Here is an 11,404-nt window from a genome sequence, read left to right as displayed (position 1 = left end):
GACCAATTCACAATATATAAGTGAGTGCAATTTTCACCTTACAAATCAATTTTGTAGGATTAAGTTAGACTTTAAACCCAATTCCTAAGAATTTTTTTTTTTTACTGATTTTCATTGTGAAGTGGAAGAGATTATTTTAAACGCTTGAGTGGGTGGTGTTAAAGTGAGTGATTTACAATTTAATTTACAATTAATTTAAAATTAAAAATTTTCATTGAGTAGATGATATAATTTATATATTTTTGTTTATGAATGTATAATACCTATTGTACATAAATATTTTGGGTTAGAATTCACTAATATACTTTTTGTCACCGATAAAAAGAATATAATTGTTCTTGTGTTTTTTTTCCCTTTCTTTTTCTAGTTTCTTTAAACTTTTATATGTATAAAATGAAACTTTATTCTCTTCATCGAGGTTAAAATATCTTCAACATATCTATTCAGTAATAAATAATCATATATAAATACATAACCTTTATAGTAATTTTCTTACCATCATTCCTTTGATTTTTTCTATTATCAATATTAAAAAAAGTATTTTTAGATGGAACGTAACAAATTGAGTACAAAATTCAAATGTCAGCTTAGATTATTATTTAACAAATAAAAAAATTAATATTGTTGAGTTTAAAAACAATATTTATTCATTTTAAAGTTTAAAATTTAAAATATATCTTATGATAAAATTTTAATCTCACATATAAAACATATAAATGTAGGAAATAAAAATATATTTAATCTTAAAAAATTTTCTAATATTACACTGTCACTTTATTGTAAAATTAAATTAAAAAAGATCGTGAAAATGAAAAATACTGATGATAAAATGATGAAAAAAAAAAATTCGAATGTTAAAATTCACTGATCGATAAAAAAAATTTATTCCAACAAAAAGAAGAACTAAACAGGCAAAGATATTGTAGGAAGGAAACAAATGTTCTACCACAATTAAGCATGTTTACATATTAAACATCTCTAAAAAAGTTTATAAAATAACAACATAGAAAATGGGCACACTATAAAGACATTAATGAATAAAAATATATAATTTTTATTGGAGGATTTTTCTTTTCTTGGTCTCTTCAAAAACGTCATAGGAGAAAAAAAAATTGAGAACTGTCCTTTGAAAGAACGAAATGAATGTTATGAATTTACAATTTGCCACTCTTCCCAAATTCCTCCATTAACCAAATATCTTCTTATGCATTGTTCTTTCTCCGCAAACTCCAAACATCACTCTGAGAATTTCTTTCAAAAATCGTTTCTTTTCTCCAATTTGTGCGTCCATGGCCTCCTCAGTCTCCATAACTGAGAACGAAACAAAGCCATTTTCAGTTCTCTGTGTGCCTCAGCAACATCTGCAGAAGCTCCGTTATCGAAGGCGTCTTCACTGACTTAGTCAACAAAAAGAGCCTCAATTTGATGTTCATAATTGCTGGCACCATCGATTACCACGAGGTGGGTTTGTGTTGTGCTTATAACAAACACCTAATGTCATTTCATCCAAAAAGATTATTTTTTAGAAGAAAATTTGTGATGGGTTTATCTTTGGTTTAAAAGGAGTGAGCAAAGTTTTTACATTGTAGTTTAGAATATGAGTAAAGTTTAACTCAATCCCATCAAATAATTTGTTGGTGAGATGAGTGTTGTTTCACACTTATGTATTTTCTTTGTCCTTGTTCTGGTAAATTTGTGTGACTTTGATACACCATTAGTGTGTGGATAATATGTTAGATGACCCACAAACTCAATGTGGACTTGAGATTTTCTCAATATGGCCCACCAATCAAAATTTTCACTGCAATAATTCTTAAGATGGGGATTATCATATATGTCTTGTGTCATTTTGTGATTGGATTTCTCTCTCTCACACACATGTTTGAGGACTTTTGGATAAGTAGTGCATGCATAATTCTGTTGGAAGAACAAATCACTAATTCTAAGTCTGCATTTGATAATGACAGCAAATTGTGAAGCGTTTTTCTATAGAATTCAAGAGGAAATTGAGAAAGCTTTGGGGGTGGAAATGACGGGATATAATATGAAGGATTGTGCTGGTTCATTCATTTATAATACATCTTCAATCACAAGTTATCATGGATGATAAATTGGTTGGTTTTTGCAGTGAAAGTTAAAAAGTTATACCAAGCATCTGCAGTGTAAAAAGGTTTTCATAGTACATGGTATTTAAACTCTATAGATTGTTTAAAAAGGTTTTTAACAGATGGAAAGGAAAACATTCCTTACAGGATGATGCACATAAAAAGGTTGGTGCAAGGTCTTGCTCTTCTTTTGAGGCTTTTGTTCGGTATGTTTTTTGGTCTAACTAGGATTGTGATGATGCAGAGGCTAAGTTGATGTGCTCTTATTGTAAGAAGCATGATGGAAGTGAAGTTTTGGATCCTATTAAGGTGGAACGCAAGACTTTGGGAAGGTAAAAATTCACGTTGGTTATGGTGGTACTTATTGGAAATCCAAGTGAATCTGAGTCTCACGTCGAAGTAAAAATAAAAAAATTGAACACTATATAAAAATAAAAAAGTTGAACACTATATAAGGATGAAGATACATAAACTTATTGTCTTTGTTGGAATAGTTTTGAATGATGATACTACAGAATCTTTGTTTGAAAAAACAATATGAATATTGCATGATGGGTCTGGTCTCAAATTGTTGATATTTTCAAAGATAACAAACACTAATGATCGAACTACAGTAGAACTCTTTACTCTTGGTTGATGCTTTGGTTATCAGCATCATGTTGGCACTGGCAGGTGTTGGATTTGCTAGAAGATGCTTGTGGATCATTACTGAAAACCATTTTGGCAGAAAATAAACATGTACAAGAATCCTAAAACGTGTACAGAAGATTCAATCCTGTAGTGAAGTTATAGATCCATTGATTATTGGAAAAACAGATATCATAGTATCTTCTTGTTTCAGTAGTTCACTGTCCTAAATGCAACGATTTTTTACATATTGTTGGAAACTTTTTGCCATAGTCATATAACAATTTGAGTCATAAGTTCGATTCTCTCTTTGTTTTTCTTCTGGTACCTTCAATGCTGAAATTCAGCAGATTATAGCAGATGTATGTCATTAAATTCTTATATTGGTGGCTATTATGTTGACGTACATGTTCTTGAATTCTTATATGGGTGAGGACTGATTTGTGGCAAGTTTGGTTCTGTGTTTACTTGTATGCTTTGCACGTCTTGTTAGAAGCTATATAATGGCTATGATTCACATGTACTATATGTATATCGGAAATGACACCGGATATGACATATTTTGATATGTTGATTCGTTTATTTTAAAAATAATAAAATATGATACGTGATATAAATATATTAAAAATATGTACAAATTCTTAAAAATATGATAAATATTTTATTATTATTTTATAAATAATATGTATTTAAAATTGTGAAAAAAAGTTATAAATTACTAAAATCATAATAATATTATTGTTTTATAGTTTAAATATTTCATTGATAAGTATCAAAGATAGATATATGTCAACACAGATACTACTTAGTTCAAATTGAAGTTGAAGTATCAATATATATCGTAAGATTATATACTTTGGTGTATCATAATATTATATACCTTTGAAGCAAACACAGGTTAGTTATCTTGGCCTTTCAAATGATGGATGTTATTATTAGTTGTTAGATGCAACCACTGAATCAAACCTAAAATTCAGATTCATTTAACTTGGTTGTTTAGTGGCATGTTATGTTACACATCTTTTCAGAAGCTATGGATAAAAACTTGTGCATTTTTACATAGTGAACGTGATTTTATAAGTTTAAGAAGAGTGCCAAACAAATATTAGTTCTCTAAGCCTTTTGAAATGAGGCACATTATTATTAGTTGTAACATGCTACAGCATTGAACACAAAACTTCAGATTCATTTAACTTGGTTTGTCAAGGTTTACCTACTACCATTGATTGGGAGTAATGAGGTGATGAATGCATTTAAAAGTTGAATCGAATATCATGTAGTAGACACAAAGCTGATTACTGTGGAGAAAATTGAAAAATGGATTTTCAAAAAATGTCAGGGCTGTCTGTTTTGGAGGAGAGAAGATTTTAATGGTGGGTGATATTGATTAGATGTTTTGGTTGGTGTAGAGGATAAGAGTTTTCATAGAAGAGAAAGGGAACATTTTTCAATATTCTCCTTTCTTTTTTACATGTCTTTAATTAAAATTACAATTTATTCATTTTCTTTAATATCAATTTATAATGTCTTTTTTGTTATTTATTTGGTTAATTACGTTATAAATCTCTCATAAAATTTTATATCTTTAATTAAATTTTGTTTGTTTTTTTATTTATTAAATAGTCAAAACTTTTATATATTTTAATTGATTTTTTGTCACTATAATTTTTTATTAATTAAGTGATCTGACTATAATCTTTTCTTCACATATTAAAATGTGGAAAAAATTGTTGTTATTATAAAACAATATTGTAATTAACGAGTAATATAAATTTTTAGTTATTTTACATTAATTATAATATTATTATTTTATATTAATCATAAAATTTTATATTTCAGGAAGACAATAAGTAATATAACAAATGAAATAATAATCACCTTACCCAATTTAAAGACTGTATTGCAATTTTAAGTACCTAAATATCCTTGTATTCTTTTTAGTTTCAAAGAACAAGAATACTGTGATCAATATATCCAAAAAGCTTTAAATAATTTATAAATCTCTCCATATTGGAGGGGAAAAATTAAATAATCGAAAATTAGACTCTCTCTCTTCTGTATTCTTCCTTTCTCCAATAAATTGAGTCAAATATCACAACCCCCTTTCTTCCCTTCCGTTTCTTGTAGAATACTATCACTTCTGTAATTAGACAAGTGCAACACTGGTGCCAACATTATTTAAGAAATGGCACCTTATTTGACAAAAAGGTTTTTTCGCACCTCCAAAGAATTCTTTGTACCCAAAAGTATTTCTTATTAAAAAAAATGTCACTCTTTTAAAACTTTTACTACGTAATATTAACGAAGGTAATAGTAACAAAAAGAGAGTGACATCTTCGACATAAAAAATACATTTGAAGATGCTAAAAGATTATTTGAAGGTGGAGGGAGAAACCTCCTTTGAAAAATGAACAAATAAATAATGCTATTCAAATCGTGTCAGAGTTGCTCCAATAAAAAAAAAACATTCCTTAATACAAAGGAAATAAAAGATAATGAACTTTTGAGCAAATATATAAAATTTCGAAACCAAAAATTCTATCAAATATACCGCTTTCATGATACACGTAGGTGTCCATCTCTAATTAGATTTTCTTTCTCTTAAAATGGTCACACCTCCGACAATGGCTACAGAGCTCACTTAACTTTACATACTTTTTTAGAACAATCTCGCTGATTGAAATTTATTGAAAATTACAAAATTTGGTAAATATCGTAACTCAATGACTCTTTTCTGATTTTATAATTTTCAATAAATTTTAACCAATAAAAGAGGGTGTACAAGGAAGAGTGTGTTAAAAAGTGAGATTCTGGCATTCTTCATAAACTAAAAATAAGATAAAAAGAAATAATATCGTGACTGCAGCCCTTGACTCTGAAATGTGACTAGTGAATCAAGGTCCAGCTAACTTCATGAAACATCCATTTGATCATTGTCATTGTCAGCTTCATAGTATTCATCATCGCGCTGGATGTGCTTGTCTTGAGTGTGCTCTGAAAAGGTAATTGTCATATCCATAAACCAAGATTTGGCAACAAGGTAAAGTCTATATTGAATTTTAACAATTACGGATATTTAGTCCTTAAGATTTTTCATTAAGTTATTTGTCCCAAAAGTTTATCCACTGATTAATATAATAAATATTAAAAATGTATAATAAAAATGTGAATGTGATGTGTGACACACACACACACACACACACACACACACACACACACACACACACAAAAAAAAGGATTGAGAAGGACTCTCATCTGCTACTCTCTCTTTCTCCCTATACATGTGTGTTTGTACAGATGCATACACATTCATACTACTTTTATTCAAATATTTTACACATTTTTCTTGGCTAATTTATATAAACCAATGATATGTTGTATCTCTATTATATTTATGCTATTATTGAATGGAAAATTGTTTAAGACTTATTTGAACAATTAGAGAAATATGAAGACTAAATGTGAGCAATCAAAATTAGACACCCCAAAATCACAGATCAAAATAGAGATCAGAAATGCAATAATTTATTTCTTTTTCCTTACGATCAATACGCTCATCAGGGTTCTGCTCATCTTCATCGAAATCTGGAATGTAGAAGTCAGGAGGGACCTGTGATCCACAAAACGTTAGTAACACCGTTTGGAAAACTCTACCAGTTGATGCATTGTTAAAAGTAGTTGGATCCGACATCATCAAATGGGTTTGAACCCAAATCCAAAACAATTCAACAAAGAATGGAGACCGACAAGAAACATTGAAGAATTAATTATTAGCGAGATTCCAAGTTTACTAACAAGCTTAGCCTAAATAATAGATTTCAATAGTCCAAATGCCCAATTTCAATGGTCATCTTCCTTCAGTTTAACATTTTTACTGAATCAGTGGTTGATATGTTCCTGAAATTCCACCCTACTCTCCACAATCTACCAACGATTCTCATCTTAATTTAGAAGCATTATAGGAAGGAATATTTTTCACTTCAAATGCTTAAAGGTATACCTCCCAAAAATTGATTAGTAACCATTGGCAACAGATTTTTAATACAAGTTGAAGAGCTTGCAACATAACACCTCTAAACTAAAAACAAAACATTCACAAGAAACAATTGTATGATAAAGTAATGGAGTCTGCCTACAAGATGGGGTCCTCCTATTTCAAGGATGAACTCACACTCACCTCCTGCATTTGAACACTTGGAGCATGTTGGATGCAACGAAGATTTTCCAAGACTTGCATTTTAATGGTGCTAAGATATGATTTACTATTTAGGTTTTCCTGATCAATTTAAAGGAAAGATTAGTACAAGCAATATTGTAAAGAGGAAAGATAGCACTAGATGCAAATTAAACATTCTAAGGAGTATTTAATCGTATCCAATGAAATCGGAGACATTAAATGTCAAAAAGAAATCCAAATCGCCAAACAAATTAAATTCAATAGCAGAGAAACCCCAAAAAACAAATACATACTATCTGCCCATTTGGAATCTTCAAAGAGAACTCTGGTGCAAAATATTTAATATAATCATTTTCCGGAATCTCTGCAAGAAAGAACAAAGCAAGTAAGAAACATTTTCACTCTGAAAACAATAAGGCAGAATTTAAATCTGGAATGCTGAATCAACTATATTGGACAACATGTGTATGGTATTATTTAGGGGCTTGTAGGGTTAAGGCGGATTATATTGTCTATCAGGACATAAACCTAAAGCAGAAAATTATAACTAAGCTAGAAAGCATTTTGGGGATAAGTTATTCTCCGGGCAAATGTTGCAAGATAAATATAATGCAACAATTACTAAATTAATGTACTGAAAACTCTCCTATGCTCCTGAGGGAAAATTAGTATTGCATAATTTTTTCACCCATTCCAAGTGTTGTGTGCAACTACCGAAATCCTATGCTCATAGAAATTATGAGAAAGGGGCAGAGCAGGGGTCTTGGTCATAACAAGGAATAGGCAAAGAGGGTGAAAAGGGTGGGAAAAATGGAGAGGAGATTCAGTATTCAGTGAATTTGGAGGGGGACTTTACATAGCATCAAAGGTCTGTAGTGTTCAAATCACCATCACTTGATAATTCACATGACAATAGTGTTTTAGTTTCACTTTGAAGCTTGAACAAAATAAATGTTCCATCCCGTTAAAAAAAATCTTGGTATAACATGTCATAATTCAAGACTTGAAAAGAGGCTGACTAATACCATTAGGAAGCTCTGTATCTAGAAGAACTCCTGTTTCAACAGTCCAACATCGAGCAACATTTTCTTTTGTGTATCCCCCACCTCCAGTGACCTGTGATAGAAGTCCATTCTTGTAAAATCATCCATAGCACATGTGACTGGAAGGCAAACATAAACTGATATAAACTCACCAGCAATGGCAAATTGAATCTTTTCACAAAGCTAACACATTCGGAGTGACCTATTAAAGAAACAAAAAAAAATCTAATTAAGCTAAACCATCCACTAAGCAATACAGACCAATATTTGAAAAGACAGACTGAGAACATAAACAACAACAACCGGGATTTATCCCTAACAATGAATGGTGATATTTTCATCAGAATAGGAAATTTACAGGTAGATAAGCACCATCAATAGAGAGATTGAAGCAACCCAAGCGATCTCCAGCAAGCGAATCCGCTCCACACTGGAGAACTATTGCACCAGGTTGATATGTTTCAACTACTTTGGAAATAATCTATGGCATAAGTATTTAAAAAAGTTCAGACAAATTACCACCAAGCAGAAATAATGCAATGAATATTAAAATGAGAAGCTTTATAAATTAGGTTGAAGTTTGGCAGAAAAAGAAAAGCAAAACAAAAAAAAAAATTGAACTTACAGTTTTGAAGAGTCGCGTGAAGCTAAGGTCATCTATTCCATCCTTCAATGGGACATTTATGGCATAAAACTTTCCTTCTCTTTCTCCTATTTCCTTTAATATGGTAAAATCAGTTCAAATCATTCCAATCTATATACAGTATTTAAAAATAAGGTTGTGATAGAATAGACTAATTGGCACAACCAAAGATACAAACAGAATAAAGAAAATTACCTTAGCATCACCGGTACCCGGGAAGAACAGGTCTCCATACTTATGAAAACTGACAGTCATCACCCTGTAATGAGAAAGTTACCATTTAACAAGGTAGAGAAGTCATAAGCAGTATGGCTAAACTCCCTATATTCTCAATCGTTAATAGCTTCACCTCATAAGCCTAACATGATATTAGAAACCAACTGACCTATCAGTGAAGTAGAAGGCTTCTTCTACGCCATCACCATGATGCACATCTATATCAATATACAAAACACGGGCATGATATTTAAGAAGCTCCAAGATTCCTAAAACCAAGTCATTGATGTAACAAAACCCAGATGCCTCGCATTTCTTGGCATGGTGAAGTCCACCAGCCCAGTTTATAGCAATATCACAAAGTTGGTTGTTCAATCGACGTGCAGCATCTGCAGGCACATAAGTCAATCAGCATACATATAGCAAACTAGGCATAACAAAAACTCAGAGAAGCACTATTATAAACATATTATACCTATAGTTCCACCAGCATAAATCTGACAAAATTCAAATAAGTTGTCAAATACAGGACAGTCTTCTCCAAGATTATCTGACACAAATGATTAACAAAAATAAGAGAAACGTGATTTTAGCCAGTAGCTAGACAGTAAGTTGATAATATATAAGAAAAATAACTATATAGCCATTGTGGTTGGAAAACATTAATTTCATAAGTCAAATATCAATAATTTATAGAAAGGACTAGGGAGGTAACCACATATTTGATGAAAAGTAACAGGAATTATAGGTAAAACATTTACTATATTCTACAGTACTTTCGAAAGCCATCCTTTCCCCCCAAGCTTAACTGCCATGAACATTAGGGTTGGATAATGTTCATCCAAAACATTTATGGAATTCTCCTCCTCCTCTCCCCCCCTCCCCCTCCCCAGGCGAATGTTTCTGGACATGGAACCCTAATTTAGTGACAGCTACATCTAGAACAAATTACCATTCAGTATTTGGGCTTTATCGCAACACTTAAAATCATATCTGAATGCCTTTAAAACTGAATAGCATACATTTTGTCAGTTCATTTAAGAACAAGTGCTGAGTGTCAGGCGTAATCCTGTGCAAAAACTCAACATAATCAGCCGAGTGAAACTGGGCAAGCTCAACAGGATAAGCCTTATGTGGACGCTGGATCATACATAAAATAGAAACCATCAGAACAATATTATGCAATCAACAACTTGGCAACAAAAAGACAAACATATTAAAAAAATGCAGAACAGCCTATATATGTAACTAACATAAATCTCCATTTTCTTATGAAGGTCATATGAGAGAACAAGATGATGTGTCATGCAAAGCCGGTGCGGCTTCATTGGATGCTTTGCCCCAAAGTAAACACTACCGACATCGCCTGCAATATGAACATTGAAATACATGAGTAGACAAAAAACATGCAAAGAAACAAAACCTAGCAGATAACATAAATATTAATCCGACTGTCATGACACTGTTAAGGATTCAAAAATAAACAGACATTAAATGGAAATTGAAAAGCAAAGCTTTTCTAAGTTCTCAATCAACTAAACATTGCACTTTCATTAAATAATTTCACTTTTCAATTTATACTAAAGGAACTTCTTGACATGAGCCAAGGTTTTAAATTGTCGTCATACCGCAAATAAACGTGGCTGGTGTCCCCATGTGGTTGTGAAAACCACAAAAACCTTGATGTTGTAGCCACAATTTAAAACCTAGAACCCGATAACTAATTGGTATTCAAGATCGAACAGCTCCTCACAGAACTCGACTGTCATTGCAGATGCTGATTTTCTTACTGAACAGCATGAGTAATAATAAAAAAAATATGTAAAACTAAACTCCACAGTGACACAGACAAATAGAGGTTTTTAAAGTGCAACTATCGAAAATTCTCTACACTGAATTTTCAGAAAAATACTGAGCCAAGCATGGAGCAGATTCAGAAACCTAAAACAGTTCTAAAGACAAATTCATATCCTTATTGTCAAGGAAACTTGTGAGTTGAAACTTCCAAGTTATAAATTAAGTAAAATGAATAATATATAAATAGAAAGAACTATAAACTCATTTTCTTGATTTTAGGTTGAAAATAGTTCCGGTGCTTTTATATGGTATTGCTCACAACTTGCTGCACCGGTTAACGAATCTTCGGTATCTCCCCACGAAAAACCTCACATGACTAGGGTTCGATATTCAAGAACGAACTGAGCTAGGAATTTGAAAATCGCGTGATACGAAGAGCGTTGACGAACATCACGAGTTCAATTTCGTGAGAGAAGAATCGAACAAGAAAACAAAGAAACGAAGAAACGCGATTTGAAGAATATGAAGGGAAAACGCACCGTCGTAGAAGTAAGCGATTCTGTCCTTGGAGCGCATGTTTTGGAGAGAGCGTTGAAGAGCAGTGGCGGGAATTGATGAAAGAGAAAATGGCTAGCATGGCAGTGTTAATGGAATTAGCTTTCCCTGCTGTGACATTTCGCCTCTTGTTTTTCTTTTCCGTGTCTCTTCTCTCTGTCACTGAATCACCGTGTTTTTGTCTGGTTTTTAATTCACAGATAAATAATTTAACTTATTTTTTACAACTCCTTTTCTTTTC

General features: G+C 31.8%; 1 protein-coding gene and 1 long non-coding RNA gene across 3 annotated transcripts; one reads left to right on the top strand and one right to left on the bottom strand.

The window, feature by feature from the left end:
* The first annotated feature begins 1,097 nt into the window (after window positions 1-1,097).
* Window positions 1,098-3,156, top strand: LOC114170501 (uncharacterized). 2 transcript variants are annotated; one of them, XR_003601085.2, is made up of 4 exons: window positions 1,098-1,461; window positions 1,968-2,270; window positions 2,350-2,437; window positions 2,778-3,156. It is a non-coding gene; the product is annotated as an uncharacterized LOC114170501 (long non-coding RNA). The 2 variants fall into 2 exon arrangements; XR_003601084.2 differs by having other exon boundaries at window positions 2,350-3,156.
* A 2,292-nt stretch (window positions 3,157-5,448) lies between these two features.
* Window positions 5,449-11,347, bottom strand: HDA9 (histone deacetylase 9). Its single transcript, XM_028053108.2, has 14 exons — window positions 11,148-11,347; window positions 10,065-10,177; window positions 9,834-9,951; window positions 9,287-9,361; window positions 8,981-9,200; window positions 8,791-8,854; window positions 8,578-8,670; window positions 8,325-8,433; window positions 8,105-8,154; window positions 7,935-8,025; window positions 7,203-7,273; window positions 6,910-7,008; window positions 6,276-6,342; window positions 5,449-5,726 (listed from the first exon to the last, which is right to left on the bottom strand). Exons 1-14 carry the CDS (start codon window positions 11,182-11,184, stop codon window positions 5,644-5,646), a joined length of 1,290 nt encoding a protein of 429 aa, XP_027908909.1. The 5' UTR covers window positions 11,185-11,347; the 3' UTR covers window positions 5,449-5,643.
* Between the last annotated feature and the right edge of the window lie 57 nt (window positions 11,348-11,404).

This window comes from Vigna unguiculata, chromosome 11 (assembly GCF_037176805.1).
Source record: "Vigna unguiculata cultivar grain cowpea cultivar isolate G323 ecotype 2 chromosome 11, ASM3717680v1, whole genome shotgun sequence".
Lineage (NCBI taxonomy): Eukaryota > Viridiplantae > Streptophyta > Magnoliopsida > Fabales > Fabaceae > Vigna > Vigna unguiculata.
The sequence above is the reverse complement of the archived record's forward strand: the minus strand, read 5'-3'. Positions and strand labels throughout refer to the sequence as shown.

Excerpts from the sequence above, each read along its gene's own strand:
- HDA9 (XM_028053108.2), bottom strand. The coding sequence starts at position 11,184 with ATGCGCTCCAAGGACAGAATCGCTTACTTCTACGACG. Across the intron at positions 7,009-7,202 it reads AGATTCCAAATGGGCAGATA|GAAAACCTAAATAGTAAATC; the intron begins GTATGTATTTGT and ends TAAATTGATCAG. Across the intron at positions 6,343-6,909 it reads CAAGTGTTCAAATGCAGGAG|GTCCCTCCTGACTTCTACAT; the intron begins GTGAGTGTGAGT and ends TGTGGATCACAG.